The sequence below is a fragment of the Mobula birostris genome, chromosome 9, assembly GCF_030028105.1.
Source record: "Mobula birostris isolate sMobBir1 chromosome 9, sMobBir1.hap1, whole genome shotgun sequence".
NCBI lineage: Eukaryota > Metazoa > Chordata > Chondrichthyes > Myliobatiformes > Myliobatidae > Mobula > Mobula birostris.
In genome coordinates, this window is record NC_092378.1 from 144,809,370 (window position 1) to 144,831,396 (window position 22,027).

The following is a 22,027-nucleotide window of genomic DNA, read 5'->3' on the forward strand; positions in this document are numbered from 1 at the left end:
GTGAGTCTCACGTCAGTTGTAGGGAAATTGCAGAAGAAAATTCAAAGAGATAGGATATATGAGCATTAGGAAACCCGTGACATAATTAGGGAGAGCCAGCATGGCTTTATGTGGGGCAGGTCGTGATTGAGTCTTTTGACAAGGAGACAAGAGAGATGGAAGAGTGCAGGACAGTGGATGTTGTCTACATGGATTTTGGTCAGGTGTTTGACAAAGTCCCTCATGGAAGGCTAATCCAGAAGATTACGATGCATGGGGTCCACAGCAAATTGGCTGTTTGCATTCAGAACTGGTTTGTGCATTGAAGACAGTGCAGTAGTTGAAGGGACTTAATTGAGCTGGAGTTCTGCAGGGATCCGTGCTGGGACCTCTGCTGTTTGTGATCAATATAAATGACCTAGATAAAAATGTAGATGGGCAGGTTAGCAGATTTGCGGATTGTACCAAGATTGATGGGGTGGTGTATAGTGTAGAAGACTGGCAAAGAATACAGAGTGATGTAGGTCGGTTGCAGATGTGGGCTGAGAAATGGCTGATGGAGTTTAACCCAGATGAATGTGAGGTGTTGCACCTTGACAGGGCAAATGCAAAGAGACAGTACATTGTTAAGGGCAAGATCTTTAACAATGTTACTGAGCAGAGAGATCCTGGGATCCAGATTTCTAGCTCCTTGAAACTGGTTACACAGGTCAATAATGTGATTAAAAAGGCTCATGGAACGCTCACTTTTATTAGTTGAGGCACTGAGTTCAAAAGTCAGGAGGTTATGTTGTAACCTTATAAAATTCTGGTTAGGCCACATCTGGAGTGACCACATAGAGATCTGGTCACTCCACTATAGGAAAGATGTTGAGGCTTTGGAGAGGGTGCAGAAGAGGTTCACCAGGATGCTGCCTGGTTTAGAGGGCATGAGCTATCACAAGAGGCTGGATAAACTTGGGCTGTTTTCTCTGGCGAGCCAGAGGCTGAGGGGAGATCTGATAGCAGTTTACAAGATTATGAGAGACATAGATAGAATGTCTAATACCAGAGGGCATGCATTGAAAATGAGAGGGGTAGGCTCGGGGGATGTGAAGGGTAACTTTTTTTACTCAGAGAGTGGTGGATGCCTGGAAAGCACTGCCTGTTAAGGTGGTAGAGGCAAAAACTTTAGAGGCTTTTAAGAGACATTTGGATAGGCACATGGATGTAAGCTAGATGGAGGGACATTAATATGGTATAGGCAGGAGGGAATTTTGTTTTGATGCTTTTGATTTGCTTTTTAGCTGGTTCGGCATAACATTATGGGCTGAATGACCTGTTCCTGTGCTATACTGGTCTATGTCCTAGAAGTTGCTGATTTTGAACTTTGTGGTGTGGAAGTCTGGGCTTCTGTACCCTTCTGCTCAATAGTAGTTGTGAGAAGGTAGCATGGTGAGGATCTTTGATGATGGACGTTGCCTTCTTGAGGCAGTACCTCATGTGGATACTACCCCTGGTGGGGAGGGATGTGACAGTGATGTATTGGGCAGAGTTCACTGCTCTCTGCAGTCTCTTTTCCTCATGTGCATTCAAGTTGCTGTACCAGACCATGCCACCATGAGTCAGTATCACACCCCTAATATCATATTCCTGCCTAGGGAAAATTCTAGCACCATTCTGAAACCTTTTGCAAAACTGACCAGGAATTAGAGCTGAGACCTTAATCATCAGTTAGCTCAGTATCACAGATTAAGTTACTGATCAGCTCTCATACTATGAATATCATTAGATGATTGAGAATTAATTCCTAAACTAGGCAGAACAACCTTATTTCTTTTTTTTTGTTAATTTTAGGATCTAGACCAGCGGTTGCTAACCTAGGGTCTACAGACCCCTTGGTTAATGGCATGAAAAAAGTTGGAAATCCTTGATCTGGTCATAAGTTCAAGGCCAGCATATATCACTCATCCCTAATTACTCTTGCAAAGGTGGCAAACTTTCTTCTCACTCCTATGCAGACCTTTCAGTGAAGATGCTGTTGGATTGAGCCTCCCAGGGTTTAGCCCCTGTGACAATGAACAATGCTTCCAACAAAGGTGTGCAACAAGTTTGCATCTGCTGACCTTGTCTTTCTTGGTAGTCTCGGAGGTTTGTGGGTTTGAGAGATAGCATCGGGCTAAACTGAATGAATTGCCACAGTGTGGTTTGTAAAACTTTGGAAGAGTGCAGTGACATGAACGATTTGGACAAATGAAGAAAATTAAACTGTCACTTCCATGTATTTATTATTTATTAATTTGCACAATTTGTCTTCTTTTGTACATTGGTTGTTTGTCAGTCTTTCTTTATGTATAGTTTTTCATAAATTCTATTGTATTCATTTTATTTTCCTGTAAATACCTACAAGAAAATGAATCTCAAGGCAGTATAAGGTGATAAATATGTATTTTGATAATAAATTTACCTTGACTTTGACTAAAACAGAGGTTGACAGGTTCTCGATCAGTAAGAATATCAAAGGTTACAGGGAAGAGGCTGCAGAATGGGATTGAGAGGGATAATGAATCAGCCATGATAGAATGGAGGAGGCTCAATGGGCTGTGTGGGCTAATTCTGCTCCAATGTCTTGTGGTCTTATTCTGAATATTCAGCTCAGTTCTTGTTATCACACTCTTGGAAAGATTAAGTTAAATCATGTGCAGAACTGATTTACAAGAAAGTTACTGGGACTGGAGGACTTGAATTAAAAGGAGAGACTGCATAAGCTGGAACTGCTTTCTCCAGATCAAACAAGGCTGAGGCATGTGACCTGATAAGAGTTTATAAAATCATGAAGGGCATAGGTAAGATTACAGTCTATTTCCCAGACTATGGGAGTGGAAAATTAGAGGGGGTAAGTTTAAGGAGGGAGGGAATGGTTTAAAATGGTCCTGAGGTGTACATTTTACACTCAGAGGGTAGTGAGTATATGGAAAAAGCTACCAGAAGAAGTGGTAGAGGTGGGTATATTTCGAACAGTTACAAGATACTTGGACAGGTTTTCATGGTTTAGAGGGGTATGGGCCAAATGAGACTTGGTCAGCATTGTCAAGATGGGCCAAAGGGCATGTAACTCCAGGAATTTATGACACTAAATCCCACTGCTTATGCTTGTTGGAACCAGAGGACAAAAGCTGGTGGTCTAACACTGCCATATCTAGCCCCCTGTCTGCTTTGGTTCTTATCTATATGCAGTTATCAGCCCCAGTTAAACTCAGAACCAAGCTTCCCTTTATCACTCTCTGAATAGGCAGGTTTATTATTGACCTCTCCCCAATCTTATGACCCTAATACTGAGGAAACTGGAAAGTGGAATCTTCTATTTAAATTAGCACACACAAAATGCTGAAGGAGCTCAGCAGGTCAGGCAGCATCTATGGAAAAGAGTAAACAGTCGACGTTTCAGGCCGAGGCCCTTCTTCAGGATTGAGAGGGAAGGGGGAGAGAAGATGACTGAATCAAATTGTGGGTGGAGGGGAAAAGGCTAGCTGGAGGGTGATAGGTGAAGCCAAGTGGGCAGGAAAGGTCAAGGGCTAGAGAAGGAGGAATCTGATAGGAGAGGAGAGTGCACCAGAGGAGAAGGGGAAGGAGGAGGGGATCCAGAGGAAGTAGTGGGCAGTTGAGAAGAAGTGAAAGATCAGAGTGGGGAATAAAGGAAAGGAGGCACTATGAAACATAGTCAGGTTTGGCATGAATATTGATTTCTCCTTCAGGTGAACAAATACCCCAAACCCCTTTACACTTTTCCATAGATGCTGCCAGACCCACTGAGTTCATCCAGCATTTTGCATGTGTTGCTTTGGATTTCCAGCATGTGCATACTTTCTCATGTTTTTATTTTAATTCTATTCTCACCCAGCCTCAGTGGGAAAAGCCTGCTTTCATTTACCCTATCGATATCCCTCATAATTTTGTATAACCTATCAAATCTCCCTTCAATCTTCTATATTCTAGGGAATTAAGTCTAACCTATTCATCCTTTCCTTATAACTCCAGTCCTCCGGTCCCAGCATCATCTTCATCAATTTTCTTTATACTCCTTCAAACTTATTTACATCTTTCCTGTAGGTAGGTGATGAAAACTGCACACGATACTCCAAATTTGGCTCTACCAACATCTTATGCACCATCACTCACTACAATTCTTTCACTTTATTGAATATACATCCCAACACCACCTGTAATTGAAATGGTGGTATGGTAACATAGGGTAGCACTGTAGTGTAGTGGTTCACACAACGCAATTACTGTGCCAGCAATCAGTGTCCAGAGTTCAATTCCCACTGCTGTCTGCAAGGTGTGTGTACACTCTCCTCGTGACTGTGTATGTTTCCTCCAGGTGCTGCAGTTTCCTCCCACACTCCAAAGTTTTACAGGTTAGTATTAATAAGTTATGGTCATATTATATTGGTATCAAAGGCTTGCGGGACTGACCCAGCACATATTTGGACTGTGTTGGCCGTTGACATAAATGACGCATTTCACTGTATGTTTTGAAGTACATTAGTGACAAAGAAAGCTAATATTTACATACAATGTATACTGTATCCAGTCACCCATGAAACCATTAAATATTTTATTACTAGCTTGATAAATGCTTTAAAAATGTACTGGACAATCTGCTGTGGTTCCAGAGGCTCCTTTACCTTCTTCCTGATAGCAGCAGTGAGAAGACAGTCTGTCATAGATGGTGGGGATGGTAGATGATGGACATCGCTCTGCGTAGATGTGCTCAATGGCAGGGAAGGCTTTATTCATGATGGACTGGGCTGTATCTACTACTTTTGGTAGGATTGTCCGTTCAAGGGCATTGGTGCTTCCATATCAGGCCATGATGCAACCAGTCAATATACTCTCCACTACACATCTATAACAATTTGTCAAAGTTTTAGATGACATACCAAATCTTCCCAAACTTCTAAAAAGAGTAAAGGAGCTTCCGTGCTTTCTTCATAATGGCTCTTATGTTCAGGACACGGACAGATCCTCTGAAATGATAACACTGAGGAATTTAAAGTTGCTAACCCTCTCCACTTCTGATCCTCCAAGTGAGTAGAGCAGGGGAACTAAGCATCCAGCCTTGTGGTGCACTTGTGCTGTTGGAGATTGTGGAGGTGATGTTGTTGCCAATCTGGACTGACTGGGGTCTGCAAGTGAGGAAATCCAGGATCCAATTGTACAAGGATACCCTTCAAGGATACAACGATTGAGGCTGATGTCTTCAAGCTTATTGATTAGTTTTGAGGGGATGATAATATTGAATGCCAAGCCGTAGTCAATATGCACCTTTGCTGTCCAGATGTCCTAGTTAAGTGAAGAGCCAATGAGATGGCATCTGCTGTGGATCCGTTGCATCAGTAAGCAAATTGGAGCTGATCCAAATGGCTTCTCATGCAGGTATTGGTATGCTTCATCATCGACCTCTCAAAACACCACTGTGGATGATAGTTATTGAGGCAAGTTACCACATTCTCCTTCGGCACCAGTATAGTTGAAGCCTGCTTGAAGCAGCTGGGTATTTCAGACTGCCAAAGTGAGAGGTTAAAGATCTCAGTTAACACTGTGGCCAGTTGATCAGCACAGGTCTTTAATACTTGGCCAGGTACCCAACTGGGGTGTTTGCTTTTCACCCTCCTGAAGGATGCTTACACATTGGCCTCAGAGACTGAAATCACAGGATGATCGGGGCTGTAATAGTTCGTGATATTTTGACAGTCAATGTGACCATAGAAGGCATTGAGCTCATCTGGAAGCAAAGCCCTGTCTGGAAGCAAAGCCCTGTTGTCGTCTATGTCATTTGATTTTACTTTATACGTGGTGATAGCATTCAGGCCCTGCCACAGCTGTCCAGCATCCTTCATTGATTCAAGTTTAGTCCGGAACTGCCACCACCTGTGAGATGGCTGTATAACTTCCTTGGTCACCAGACTTGAATGCCTATGATCTGGCCCTCGGAAGATTGCAGATCTCATGGCTCATCCAGGCTTCTGGTTGGGGAAGAATCTGAATGATTTTGTGGTGACACATTCATCTACAGCTGTTTTGATAACAGAGTTTTGCAGGGCAAGTTTTATTCACCCCCCCCCCAACCCCCACACAGTGGTGTGTGCCTGGAATGTTCTACATGTGGTGAGGTGGAGGTTTCTTATCAGGTGCTCTCAATTCTATTGCGCGCAAACCTCAAAGCCTAATCTTTTTTTTTCATAAATGAGCAATATAAACTCCTTCCCTTTTTATTATCCAAGTGCCTAAATTATTCTGTAAGTCCAGTTAGTTATACACCAGTACATTCCACTAAATGTTGCTCTGGGAAACAGTAGAGGATCAGCCTCCGGGGAAAGAAATTTTGGACAAAGCTGGCTCACCAGGAAACAGGTTTTGACAACCGTATGGTTAACTTACTATAAACATTACTTCATCAATTACCCTTACACATTTCCATTTGCCGTAGACCATAAATTCTAATGCTGACATCCTTCCTAACTCATACAAAGTTCTATTCTCCATAACTTTCCTTGGTGACATAAATTGTCTCCAAGTTTCTCATCTAAGTTTTAACTGCCTCCATTACATTGCATTGTGTCATGTCTCTAATCTTCTCCGGGTTTATTTCACTGAGGTAGCTACATGCTCCAATTCTAGTTCCAAGTGCAACTACAATTCTGAATTCTTCTTACACAGGGGACAGTTCCTATGACTGCAGAAGGCCACACTCTAGATTCGTCTCTAGGAACAGGAAGCACATCAAACATCCAGAAGAGGTGCTCCTATCAACCAAGGTCCAGTACTGGTGTTTGTGGCTGTATGGGGTTCTGGTTTCCTCCCACATCATGAAGATGTGTGGGGTTAGAAGGTTAATTACTTACTTAAGTCCATCCATCACCCCTACAGGAGCATAAATCACCGACAGCAGCTCACTAGGGTCCTCTGTCCAAGGCCAGTCTTTCAAGTTGTCCCCAGGTGTCACCCATCTCTTGGGTATATTCTTCCTTTTCCAGGGATGAGGTCTTTGGAGCTTCTGTAGCTCTAGGATTTTACAAGATGGGGTTGCTAGCCCTATAACCAACCCACCTTTTGTAGCTGGGCTTGGGATCATCCATAGATAGATAGATACTTTGGTGATCCCAAAGGAAATTAGTGTCACAGTAGCATTACAAGTGCACATACATACAAATATTAGAAGAGAAGTAGAAAGAGTAAAAAAATAAATTACCTCCAACAGCCTAACAGGAGGATGGGGGCAGTCATCACTTCCCCAGCTATAGGTTAACTCATTATATAGCCAAGGGTAAGCAAGACTTCACATAGCACTCTTTGGAGCAATGCAGTTTTCTTAGTCTATTACTAAGAGTGCTTCTCTCTTCAGCCAAGGTGGTACGCAGAGGGTGAGAACCATTGTCCAGAATTGCCAGGACTTTCCATAGGGTCCTTTGTTCTACCACAGCCTCTAGTATGTCCAGCTTGACTCCATAACTGGGCCAGCTTCTCTAATTATGTAATCGAGCCTGTTGGCATCACCCATGTTGGTACCATTACCCCAGCATACCACTGCATAAAGATTGTACTAATGACAACAGACTGGCAGAACATTTGAAGGAGAGGGCCACATACTCCAAATGACATCAGTCTCTTCAGGAAGTAGAGACGACTTTGGCTCTTCTTGTACACAGCCTCTGTGTTGGTGCTCCACTCATCTGTCATCTAGGTGCACTCCCAGGTACTTGTAGGTCCTCACCATCAATATTAAAAGGGAACAGAGCAGGTTTAGTCTTCCTAAAGTCCACCACCATCTCCTTTGTCTTACTGATTTTGAGCTGCAGATGACTCAGCTTGCACCATTTGACAAAGTCCTCCACCAGGGCCCTGTGTTCATCCACCTGTCCTCCTTTTATACATCCAGCTATTGCTGAGTCATCAGAATTTCTACAGATGACATGACTCAGTGTTGTATCTAAAGTCTGAGACAAACAGGGTAAACAGGAAGGGAGCCAATACAGTCCCCTGTGGGGCCCCAGTGCAGCTTATAGTCATGTCTGACATACAGCTCCGAAGCTGCACAAACTGTTCTGCTAATCAAGTAGTCCATTATCCACAATAGAAGTGCCAACTTCTATGCCAGAGTTGGTAGGTTAATTGGCCACTGTAAACTGTGTCAAGTGTGCAGCCAAGGAGGTTACTGGTGCTGCCTTCTGGGGATTATAGGGGAATACAGAGAATAAGATGGGAAAAGTTTAGAATGAGTGTAAATGGCTGCTTGTACAGTGCTACAGTGGTGCTAAGAAGTTTGAGAACCCTGTAGAATTTGCAGTTGTTTGAAATTAGGACATAATATGGAGCACTTTCTGCATTGAGATGCACAATTTGTCCCTTAATAAAGGAATTCAATTTACAGTCTCAATTGTGCCTTCAATCTTCCTTTCCAGGAAGGGCAATTACATTTATTTCAATGGACTATTGATGAAGTGAAGGGCCGATATGCAGACTGATGGAAATTAGGTCAATCTGCTCATAAACATGATGCCTGAAGACTGATGAATCACTGATTGCTGGAGTGAGGAAAGTGCTTTTGCAATGTTCTATTGGAAAACCTTTGTCTTTAACTGCTTGAGGGGTTTGGAGAATGCAACAATATTTTTGGCCCCATCAATTTCAATAACGAGGAAATGGATTCTGGGTGGACATTCCTTTTACAGCAATTAAGAGTGTACTAGAAAGTTTGTGAACCCTGTACAATTTTCTCTATTTCTGCATAAATATGACCTAAAATGTGATCAGATCTTCATGCAAATCCTAAACCTAGATAAAGAGAACCCAATTAAATAACACAAAAACATTATACTTGTTCATTTATTTACTGAGACAAATGATCCATTTTTCTCTGGGGTAATGCTATTTGGAGTCAGATGTTCCAATCAACGAATGAGATTGGAGGTGTGGGTTGTAGAGGTGCCCTGCCCTATAAAAAAGACACAAAGTTAGGTTACTGATAGAGCCTGCTCTTCTCCAGATCTGTTTGCGTGCACCATGCCTCGATCAAATCAACTTTCAGACCTTAGAGGAATTGTAGAGATGCATGAAGCTGGAAAAGGCTACAATAGCATTTCTAAAGACCCAGGTGTTCATCAGTCCACAGTGAGAGAAATTGTCTACAACAAATGGAGGAAACTTAGTTGCTACTCTCCCTAGGAGTGGGCACACTGCAAAGATCACACCAAGAGCACAATGTGCAATGTTGAAGGAGGTGAAAAAGAACCCAAGGGTAACAGCAAAAGACCTGCAAAGATCTTGCTAAAGTCTCTGCTCATATGTCTACTATCAGAAAAACATGAACAAGAATGGTGTTCATGGAAGGACACCAGAGGAAACCACTGCTCTCAAACAAAAAAAAAAAATTCTGCACTTTTCAAGTTTGCAAAAGACCACCTTTTAAGGTTCTACAATGTTTCTGGGACAATGATCTGTGGACAGATTTAACAGAAGTTGAACTTTTTAACATAAATGCATATTGCTATGTTTGGAGGCAAAAGGGTACTGCAAACCAAACCAAAGCCTCATCCCAACTCTGAAGCACGGTGGAAGGAGCATCATGATTGGGGCTGCTTTACCACCTCAGGGCCAGAACAGCTTGCAGTCATTGAAGGTATAATGAATTCAACATTATATCAAGACATTTTTCAGGAGAGTGCCAGGGTAGCAGCCTGTCACTTCAAGCTTAATAGAAGTAGGATAATGCATCAAAACAATGATCTGAAAGACAAGAGTAAATCAGCAGTAGAATGGTTTAAAAAGAAGAAAATCCGTGCTTTGGAACAACCGAGTCAAAGTCCTGACTTTAATACTTTAGAAGTGTTGTGGAAGGACCTGAAGTAAGCAGTTTTGTAAGGAGGAATGGCCTAAAATTCCTCCAATCAACAGTTACTGGAAACGTTTGGTTGAAGTTATTGCTCTACAAGGGGGTCACACCAATTACTGAAAGCAAAGGTTCATATTCTTTTCCCAACACATACATGTAATATTGGATCAACTTTCTCAATAAAAGTGAAGTATAATGTTTTTGTGTTATTTAATTGGGTTATCTTTATTTAGTTTTAGGACTTAAGTGAAGATCTGATCACATATCTGGTCATAATTATGCAGAAATAGATTAAATTCTACAGGGTTCACAAAATCTCTAGCACCACTGTAAGTCGATGGTACAAAAAGCCTGCTTCAATGTTGTCTGAGTACAAGCATGCTTTTGCTCTTTCCATCCTCCTTTAACAAAACACCTTCAGTTACCTTTAAGCATATATTTGGTTATCCTAATGTCTTCATCATGGGGCCAAATCTCATTTTATATTGACAACATGGTTTGAGTTCAAGTTCTTTTGCCAATGTTACCTCTGGATTAATTCTGATAAGAAGAAACCAGTTTCTCTTGTTGACTGACAAAATTACTACAGCAAATATCTTCCTTTCAAGAGAATCAAATGAACAGAGTTTTGTTTGAATGGATGAGAGCTCCATGTTCTCAACCCAACCAGACTCTTAGGAGAGAACTGCCAATTTGACACAGGCTATTAGCAATATAGAATAGTTATTACTGGTTTGCCTTTAAGAAGCATCTTTATTGGAAGAAATTCGGGTGTGAATGCACGATCAATGAACTCAAGCAGCTTAATTTCAGGATACAGTTCTCAACCAATATACAGGGCAAAGGAATTGGAAAGAAATGTATTCACTTTCATACAATGATGAAGAAATGACATCATGGAACTGCAAGTTACAATGAGATTCATCACATTGTGGATACACAATTCTGATGCAGAATATCAATTTTACAATTTGTCATGATGTCTAAGGTAACTGAATTATTCTAAAAATTGAAAATTAATGCCAGAGTTCTCACTCAGCCAATTGCTTTGGTGACAATTGTATTTAAACAAACTAACTTGCAATTCTAGCCATTATGGCTTTCAAGATAAAAAATATATAGTTCTAAAGGAAAAAGGACATTACAATTTAGCAATTTTAAATGTTTAATCATTTTAAATTCAGAAAAAAATCAAAACTCAGTACCTTTCGTGAAGCAAGATTGACAAGTGCACAAAGCCTTGCACAACTATCTCAAATGGCACTACAATCACTTATGATGTTAAGTATTTGATTATAAATATACAAACATTGTTTGTGAACACACATCAAAATCTAAAAAAATAAATTACAGCACACATATTTTTGGATTTTGTCATAATGCTTTGGCGAGAGACAGAGGATTATGTATGTTAGATCACCGTCCTTACACATCTGGAACCATGGCGATGATTTTGCACAAGGGCAAAATCTCTCTTCAGGCGGATCTTATCAGTCCTAATAAAAAGAATATGAAGAACCTCAATTTGTTTTTCAGCAGAGTCCCATTGCAAATTGTCATTGAAAATAAAACATTCAACAAGTCATTTCTCAAATTTTATATTTTGATTTTTTAACATTAAGCAACCTGTGGCAATTACATTGGTGAAATTGTCTGGGAATGCATAAAATTAGTTTGTGTAGTTAAAATGAAACTTCAAAGCCCTTGAATTCACCATTGGTACTACTGCAGTAATGATTCTGGATGAACAGTACTACTCATAATTCAAACTTGCTCAGGTTAAAGAAAACAAAATGAAAACTAATTCAATGTTGACACATTTTGATCCAACCAGATAATAAATTTAAACATTGAATAAAAAACCCACTCTGGCCCTAGAACATCATGTCTCCCAATTATTAATTAAAACAGTTCAATTAAAAATGTGTCAAATGTGGGCAGTGTGGAGGGTCAGCAATTAGTGCTGCTGTCCATTGAGCAGAGACCTGGGTTCGATCCTGACTTCAGGCACTGCTTATGTGGATTGTTCACTCTCCCCAGGGTAGTAAGTTTTCTCCCACATTCCAACATGCTGGTAAGTGAAATGGTTACTTAAATATTACACCTTTGGCTAGGTTAATGGCAAAATGAATCTAGGGGAATTGACAGACATACCTGAGAGAAGATAAATTGTAGGGGTACAGTGAAATGAGGGGGCAAATGGGAAGCTGGTACAGACATCATGAACTTAATCATTGTCATATGATAAAGTTCTAGGAATGCTTCCCAAGTGTATTGTGTACAATTACATAAAAATACAATATTCAAGTTTCCTCAGATTCAATGTATCAACTACTGTCCAGTATTTCTAAGGATCACAACAATATAGTCACAAGACAATTCTCTCAAGAATGCTTGATAATCATCTGACCTACAGTCATCTGAAGCTGGTCAACACAAATAGGATAGATATAGAACTGGATCAGAACACAGCTGATGGTATTCTTATTCAATTGAAGGCCCAAGGAGATATCCGGGCTTGGGATTCTCCAGTGGAAAGAAGAGGCAGCTTTGGCACAATCACTGGAGTCCACTCTTCAGCACTGCTAGAAGATGTATACACTAAAAGTTTACCTGCCTTATTGTCACTTGACCATTCATCTGGAAACCTTGAGGTTTATATAATAATTTATATTTTCAAATGATAGCAGATCAATTATTGTTTAACCATTGTTATATTGCTTGTTGCATTAACATGTAAAATTGAACCCCTTAACATTTACTTTAATGCTGTACATGCAGCCCAGTTTCTTGAAACTTGAAAATTTCCTATGCTGATACAAATTTCTGCTGCATCCAGAATTCTCAAAACCTAAAAACACAAATAAATTAAACAAACTTGCTACTCATGATACAGACTGAAAAAAAGACCAAGTATTTCAAGGGAAAACTAATTTACAAATAAAACATCTTCTCAGTGACTAACACCTAATATTAAGGTAATCTCCTCCAAATACAAGGCAAACTGGAAAATAATTCTTCCAGTTTTAAAACACTGCAATAATTATTGGATTTAATATTCTTTTCAATATTAATGAACTCTATGTGCACCAATATGTCTCTTAAGAACAAGCGACCTATACATTTTGAACCTTACATGAAGAAACAGTCTGCACAGATTTTTATTCCAAAATAAAACTCATTATCAGGCAAGAAGCCTGATAAGCAGCAGAAAGTAAATGCAAGAATAAATGTTACAAAACTGAATGGCCAAAGTAGTCGGTATTCCTCGCTTTATAAGTCAGAGGCTTAAACTCGAACTACCAGCTAAAGCAACATTTTGATATAAATGACAATTTTATTAATTTGCATTACGAATAAAGATACAAAATTTAAAAGTACAATTTAATTAAAATGTATTTCCTTAGCCTTTGACTCTGGAAGCTAGACCAGTGGGTTAACCACTGTTTAACCAAACCCTCATGGCACCGATCAAGATGAGAGAGCACACTTTCTCGTTCAAGTGAAAGTTCCACTTGAACGGCAGAAATTTTCATTGAAGTTAATTCTTCTTGAGAATATCTTGAAGTCAAACCAGAGGGTTAAACCTTTTGTTTAAACTTAAGAATGTAGCTGGATGAAAGTTCCTAGCTTCTTCCATGGCCAGCAATTTCCATAAGACACTACCTTTCTTGTCAGGTTCTTTAATTTTGTTATTAAGACTTTTTTTTGGGTAGTCCCTCAGATTCGAGGATGACTCTGATTCCACTCCAGTCGAGAGATAGAAGCTGTATGTGCAAATTCTTTAACTTTCAGTTGACATGGCACAAGACACCACATAGACAGACGTACAGCAAGATCATGGTTCTGAGACAAGGTGGTCCAAGACAAATGAGATACTTATCACAAACGTATCCTTGTAATTTGGAACCATAACCGCTAATGTTAAGTTCTACAAATGATGGTGCTGTTACCTCATTAACAATGGGACAAGAATTCCAAACTTCCAGAAATTGTGTGTAACCTCTCAACCTTTGACAGCCACAAGAGAATTTTTTTTTTAAAAATATGGATGTTTCTACTCACTGAAAGAACACATTTTTGATTTCAAATTTCATGTCTTCCATCCTAAAGTTAACTCTGGAGAATGGTAGAACATTCTAGGACTTCTCAGCTTTAAATGACAGCAGGAGTTAGTAAGAGTCATTCAGTAAGTGAGTATACCTGAAGTGAATCCTTTGTTTTTCTTTCTAGTACACCTGCGTTTTCGCAACAACATTTGATACTGTGGCATATAATGTGATGAGGTTTGATGCACAGTAACTTACCTCTGATAAAATCTCTCTGTAATACAAATCACACAAGAAAGCAGCATCCAGGAACCACCCCATTCCTGTTGTGGGGGTTCTCATGTTCTAGCTGCCACTGAGAAGGTGGTACAGGAGCCCTAGGTCCCACACCAAAGTTCAGGAGCAGTTATTATCCCTTAAACATCAGGCTCCTTAACTAGAATGGATAACTTCACTCAACTCAACACTAAACTGACTCCACACTTTCAAGGTCTCTATAACTCATGTCCTCAATATTACTTATTACTTGTTATTAAGTTTGCACTTGCAGTTTATTTTCTTTTGCACATTTGCTGTTTGCCCAATCTGTTTGTGTAGGTTTTCATTAATTTCACTATATTCCTTTGTATCTACTGTGAATGCCCACAAGAAAATGAATCTCAAGGTTATATATGGTGACATTTACGTATTTTGATAAGAAATTTTCTTAGAATTTTGAACATCCATCCTTACTATGGTCTAAACAGCACCTTTCTTTCCAAACGAAAGTTAACAGTTAAATCCTAATAAATTGAAATGTAGATTGTGGAAACTAGGGTAGCACTCCATGGAATTTGAACGATTCTGATTAGATTGAGGGCTATAGTGAAGTGATAGAAGAGACAAAATTAGTTTCATCAACCAGAATGTCCAACACACGTATAAGTGCATGCAGTCCACATGAACAGGGTGATGACAATTTGGAACTCCACAGGCTATTATGGATATTGGGTCAATTGTAATTTTAAACCCAAGTTTGCAAAGTCGCTAGCCAAAAGATATTATTTTCCTCATATCTCGTGATAATCTGGAATTAGGTCATAAATCAAATATGACATTATTGGTGGTACAAGCTTGAGGTCATAATGACCTTCTGCTTGCCCATCACCTTGTCCAGAGGTAATATCATTTAAGTATTTTTTTAAACTGGAGGCTGATAAGGTCTTAATTGGCAAGGGCTAGAAAGGTTACAGAAGGCAAGAGAATCAAATTGAAAGGAAAAATAAATCAGCCATGATCAAACAGCCGAGCAGACTTGAGAAGCTGAATGGCCTAATTCTGCTTCTGTGTCATATTATGTAAACATGTGCTTTATGCAATGGCATTTAGACAGGGTTTTTCTAGTTAAAACAAAAAAATCCAAGCTATTAGTTAAATACATAACTGTATAGAAAGCTGTAACTAGGCTCCTCATAAATGTAAAGTTAAGCATTTATGTGAATTTAATTAATATATGCAAATTACATCAATTAATATGCTAATACCACTCATAAAAGCTGTGTTTTTTTTTGTTAGCATCTACACGTCAGGCTCCAGTTGCTACTTGACACCGAGATGTCCAATGAAGAGTAAAATGTAGATTTGTACCAATAGATTTCAGTTGCTCAATCTCTCAATCAAGTATAGGCAAGGATAAAATAAAATGCTAAACTTTAGAGTAAGCATGCCTTTAATTAAACATGAGGCATTAACATCCTGCTTTGTCTGATTTAATTAGTAAATGGTGCCCCAATGAAGCACACAAACATTGGCTCACTATCAAACCAGCAGAGGATCCACAGTACCTAGTATCTTCTCGTGAAGTACCAATTCTTTTGTCTACTGAGGCTTAGGCTAAAAATCACACAATGAATACAACCTCCATAACTATTTATGAATTTGGGATGGATGGCTGATTCAGGGAAGGCAAGGGTGAGGATGAAACAATCCCCTCTGGTACTATTGGACAGTCCACTGAATTTGAAGTTGAGTTTTAAACTTGGCCTGCAAGCTGTCACTAAACAATCAGACTACATTGCAGAAAAACACGAACATCCTTTTGTTGTAGCTTTACTAATGATTACTCCTCTAAAGTTGCGAAAATTTTAAAACTTATTTTTCATTCTACAAGGTTACATAGAGTGTTAAGGCATTACTGTACCCTGAGGCTCAGGCAAATCAAAGGCATTTTTGTACACCATGAATGACAGCAGGAGTTACAGCTTGAATCACAGTGCATATAGAAGTTCCTTCCCAACATATGATCGTCAAAAATATGCCACCATGACCAAAATACAGTCAGTGGCCACTTTATTTAGAACACCTGTACACCTGCTCATTAATGCTAATATCTAATCAGCCAATCATGTGGCAGCAGCTCAATGCATTAAAGCATACAGGCATGGTCAAGAGATTCAGTTGTTACTTAGACCAAATATCAGAATGGGGAAGAAATGTGATCTAAATGACTTTGACTGTAGAATGATTGTTGATGCCTGACAGGGTGGTTTGAGTATCTCAGAAAATTATCTGGACTTTCACACACAACAATCTGTAATTTACAGAGAATGGCGCAAAAAGCATCCGGTGAGCAGCAGTTCTGTGGGCAAAAATGCCTTGCTAATGAGAGAGGTCAGAGGAGAATGGCCAGACTGGTTCAAGGGTGTCAGTAACTCAAATAACCACGTTTAAACAGTGGTGTGCAGAAGAGCATCTTTAAATGAACAACACATTGAACCTTGAAGCAGATGGGCTACAGCAGCAGAAGACCACAAACATAATAAAGTGGCCACTTTATTAGGTATAGGAGGTACCCAATAAAGTGGTTACTGGGTGTATTCTTTAAATGTTAACAATATATTCAGCATCTTCTTCAATAATTAATTGCAATGGATGGACATGGAATTTCACTGGTAACCATTCACCAAAGCTGTCCAGCTCAAATCACAACTGTAACAAACTATTTTTCTTATTTTGCCACCCATGATTGCATCCTCACAGAGAAGGGTAGATCAGTGTGACTAATAAAGCTGTAAGTTACCTTGTCATCTTAAGAGAAGGTTGGCCAATTAATCATAGAGCTGTCATGAAGCAAAAAAAACAGTAATCCAATATCAAAAATAATCAAACACATGCTATTATTGCCTTTGCTCCCAAGATAAGATGCGAATTAGGACTTTCAATTAAAAAGAAAGAGAAAATTGGTAGCTTGGGGTAGTTTCTTGTTTGTAGGGTTTGGCAAACCTAGAGGTTAAGTTGCAAACATTTTAATCACCAGTTTAGGTGACATCATCAGTGCGCAATTGTGTGCTGTTTCCGCTGACTGCTTTCATTTATATTGGTCCAATTCATTGTTCTGATTGGTTGGCTGTTGAGCTGGTCACTAGTCTCTGTTGGGTCCCAGCCAACCAGATAGCTGAGTGATCTCCAACTGGTCTGTAGCCCTGGATACCAGTCCTTGTGAGCATTGGTTCCTCGGGTTTCTGTGGCTCACCCTTAGGCCCGATCCCACAGATTCGTAGGTTTGTAAATTGCGTCCTGTTCAATACAAGACCTTAAAACACAGGAGCAGAATTAGGCTATTCGGGCCATCCAGTTTGTTCCACTGTTTTATTATGGCTGATACAATTTTCCTCTCAGTCCCAATCTTCTGCCTTCTCCTTGTATCCCTTCATGCCCTGACCAATCAAGATTGGCTTGCTAAGTCTTCCACTGAGAAACAAGCTTCCAAGAATTCTCTTGATTTCTTGTTTTGTGCTTCTGTCAGGATTTGTAGTTTCCCAAATGAACCTGTGTCCTTCTTGGTGTTCATGTACTGAGATGAGCAACAGAAGACAGTGTCTAGCTGTAAGAAGACATGACCCTCTTTTGCTCTTCTCAGTACATGGAGCACTCCGCAGAAGCAACACTCAGTTGTGCAGTGATGATGTCACCTCAACTGGTAACAAAATGGTTGCTCTCTATCCTTCAGGCCTGGCGAAGCCTACACACAAGGATTTCTATTATTTGAACACACACACACACACACACACACACAGAAGTCTTCTCAGATCTCAATCACAACCCAAGTTGTTCTTACTTGATAACTTTACAGATCTTACATACTGAGAAGTTCTAATGTACACCACTGATGCTGCCTGATCTATGTATCACTTGCATTGGCTTCTTCACCAACTCCAGTTTGAATTTCTTTTTTTTTTGTTTTTCCATTAGCAAAACTTCTGTTAGAACAAAAATGAAAGAGCTTTCAAAGTTACCAAGTAATGCCCAGAGATGTTGTGGATTTTTACAATGCCAATCAATAAGCATGCAGTTTGATCACATTAGTATGAATAACACATTATGATCTTTCTCAGTGTTCTTGGACTATGCAAGGGAAACTGAAATTACAAGTCTGTTTCTCAGTGGTTACTATTCAACATATTTACAATGTATGGTAACCAAATGATCATGGGATCTGATACCGATGCTGTCCAAGCCTGAATAATTAGTGGCAGAAGGATAATGCTCCTTCACAAAAAACACAATGGGAATTACAAATGAACAATCTTAGGGGAATGTTTTATTAAAATAGCCTTTAAATTAGATTTTAAAAATGGGGTAAAAGCCACATGGAACATTCCAATTTTATTCCTTGTACAGAAAATAAATACCAAATGATTCAAATTATTCAACTACTTCACTTTGTAACAGTGATATGTTAACTTAAATTCAGCTTTTAAACATTAGAAAGAACTTGCATTCATTCATATAACATCTTTGAATATCTCAAGATATTCCAAAGCGCTTTAAAGCCAAAGAACTTTCAAGTGTAGACACTAAAGCATAGTAGGAAATCAGCACAATTCAGGTTGGCCATTTCAGATGCTTTTGTTTGATATTCTTTACTGAGCTGCCATGTTAGCTTGGAGAGGATTATCTTCAAGAGAAAATTTAAGACTGATATGAAAATCATAATACAATACTCCTAAACACAAAAGCAACTAAAACAATGAGAGAATTTGATCATACTTAGCATTTACAAAACAATGTATTTCAGTATTTCTTTGCTAAGTAGTCTCTATGTTCAGCTTAATTTCCTAAAAATTCACTTTACAAAGTTGACCTTTTTTGGTAGAAAATTAAGATTTTGTACCAGTGAATCATGATACTTTTCCAGCAAGTAAAAGGACACCAAGTTGCCCTTAAGGAACATGATTTCAATCATCCATACCAATATTTCGGAATAGATAAGACATTGATTCACCATTGTGGATCCTTCGAATAGCCTCAGACAAGATCATGCTGATATCAACGGTCTTTATTTTATGGCACTGAAGTTTTTGTATTTCGTGTGGGATTGTATTGGTTACTACCACCTGTGGAAGAGGAATGTCCATGATTAATAGGAAAACACAAGTAGCAGGTTTCACAAATCAACAATATTAAAAATTACCAGTTAGCAATGACTTTTATTCTCCTCCAAGTAAATAGATTTACTATAGTAGTTAAATATTTATAAATAATTAAGTTGACATAGTAAATTACTAAACAGGTTACCTCATCAATTGATGATTCTTCTATTAACCTAGGTGCATCTGAAGACAAAAGACCATGGGTTGCCATCACATAGATTTTGTAAGCTCCCCTTTCCTTCAATGTATCGGCAGCTGCTAAAAAGCTGTCAACGTCATCAATTATGTCATCCTGTCAAACAGCAAACAATTCCTTTAGACTCCTTAACAATTAAAATTTTATAAAAATATCCAACCTTAGGAGATATGGAAATAAGTCAGCTTTACGGTACAGAACAATGACTTTGGAAGTTGCAGCACCATGGCAGCATAGTGGTTAGTGTAATGCTTCACAACATCAGTAATCTGGGTTCAATTCCTGCTGCTGTCTGTGAGGAGTTTGCACGAGCTCTTTGAGACTGTATGGATTTTCTCCCAGTGCTCTGGTTTCCTCCCATATTCCAAAGACAGACAGGTCTGTAGGTTAAGTGGCCATATGGGTGTAACTGGGCAACACAGACTTGTTGGGTCAGAAGGGCTCGTTACTGTGCAGTATACTTAAATTAAAAATTCATTTGAAGTCCTGCATCTGGAGAAGGAGCAAAGCAACAGGAGTTATGTTAGATAGTTTGCATTTCCAATGACCCAGTAAACAAACCTACAAACCTAATAAAGATCCAGTTTACTGCAACTTTCTGTCCCTTATTCAATATTAAAATGACAAGACACCACCAAAGCTACCTGGTTTAAGGACCTGAAAACTGGAAGTGAATAACTTCACCAAAACACATGCCAGAAACATTCCAGTCTGCACAATCTTTCATTGTTCTATGAGTTTCCAAACAGTGGATATATCACACTAAAATTGAGGCTGATAGGAAGTACGCTTCCAACTGAAATTAAACTATGAATTTGAGTTTCTAACCTGAGAATGATCCAGCACATCTTAGCTATAGATTTAAGTACAAACTGAATACGAGATTGCTGTTCAGAAGTACCAATGGTTGGGCATCTGACTTCTTCAGCCCTCGTTTCTGCAACCTTTAAACTTAGTAGGTTCAATAAAAAATTATTACACAAGAATCAGAGTACAGGCTCGTCAGCCCAAATGGTCCATGACAATCCCATTATCCTCTCTGTTAGCCCCAGTTCCCTGTGTCTGGCCCATAACTTCCAAGCCCCCTCCCCCCTCCATGTACTTACCCAAATGCCTCATGTAACATGGATAGATTCCATTCATTTTGAAAGTGTTAATTCATAGTAAGATTTGGGATTAGAAATATAATTAAGACCAAATGCACATATAAGTTAGTTTGTTTTCTGGAAGGCAATTTATTAAAAAAAACTGGCAAGGTAGATAAAGGCTTAAAAAGATCCAATTTATCAATTTTATCCTGTCAGTGCAATTATATGCAAGTTTTTCTATCCCATTATTTAACTCTCAAAGGCATCACTAGAAAAAAAGTTAAAACATTAGAATTTGCAATGTACAGGTTTCCCCTGCCATCCGAAGGTAGAGTGTTCCTATGAAACCGTTCATAAGCCAGAATGTCGTAAAGCTAAGAAGCAATTACCACTAATTTATATGGGAAAAATTTGTGAGCGTTCGCAGACCCAAAAATAAGCTACCAAATCATGCCAAATAACACATAAAATCTAAAATAACAGTATCATATAGTAAAAGCAGGAAAATATGATAAATACACAGCCTATATAAAGTAGAAATACTTCTCTACAATCATTGCCTGCACTGTTCTCCGTAGCGAAAATCTCACGCAAGCGCTCTCGGCAGAAACATGGCACAAGCGCTCTCAGCAAAAACACTCTCTCCAGTAACCTTTAAGCTATGAAGCTGCCAAATCATACCAAATAACACATAAAAATACACAGCCTATATAAAGTAGAAATAATGTATGTACATTGTAGTATCGTTTACCGAAATCGAGAAGTCAGCGCAGAGCACACTGGTGATGATGTATTAGGCTGAGTCATTGGAAGTTGGGGTGGTGCAGTGGTCTCCACCCTCCGGGCAGCGAACCAATACCGATCTGCGAAGCATGCAGGGGTACAGCAGTAGCTGGAATGCACCCAGCACATCTTTAAGAAAAAAGCTGAAATAAACAAACTAATTAATTAGGTGCTGCCCGGCACGTAATTAATTAGTTTGTTTATTTCGACTTTTTTCTTAAAGATGTGTTGGGTGCGTCCCGACTACCGCTGCATTCTTTGTGGATCGGTATCTGTCCGCGGCCCAGGAGTTGGGGTGGTGGGACACTGGGGTGTCGTCTGTTTCCACCAGGGCAGGCAGGTCATCTTCTTCTATGTCTGCCTGTCTCGATGTCGAATGTCAAGGTTCGTCGTCTGCTGTGGCTGACGTGGAAGGCTTGCTTGACTGCTTAGCCTCGCACATTCTTCTATCATACAGTTCTTTGTAAGGATTCAAACCATCTTGCAAATATGCCCTAAACTGACGTACCCTTTCAAAATTAAAGTCGTACTTTATCATTGCAGTGAAAATCTCACGCAGTTGCTTCATGTTCAGTTCCTGGACAACTTCACTTTCAGTCCGTTTGATACTGCATTCGTTTTCGATTGTTATCCTTTCCTCTTCCAAT

General features: G+C 39.4%; 1 protein-coding gene across 3 annotated transcripts in view; it reads right to left on the reverse strand.

Moving 5' to 3' along the window:
• Window positions 1-10,596: 10,596 nt before the first annotated feature.
• prpsap2 (phosphoribosyl pyrophosphate synthetase-associated protein 2) overlaps window positions 10,597-22,027 on the reverse strand; it is a 41,430-nt gene continuing 29,999 nt past the window's right edge. The window contains exons 10-12 of one of the 3 annotated variants that reach the window (XM_072269048.1): window positions 19,459-19,605; window positions 19,166-19,277; window positions 10,597-11,349 (exon numbers count right to left, since the gene is read on the reverse strand). In XM_072269048.1, coding sequence (XP_072125149.1) covers window positions 11,330-11,349; window positions 19,166-19,277; window positions 19,459-19,605 — 279 coding nt within the window. In that variant the 3' untranslated portion in view covers window positions 10,597-11,329. The other 2 variants (XM_072269049.1, XM_072269047.1) reach the window with 2 other exon arrangements.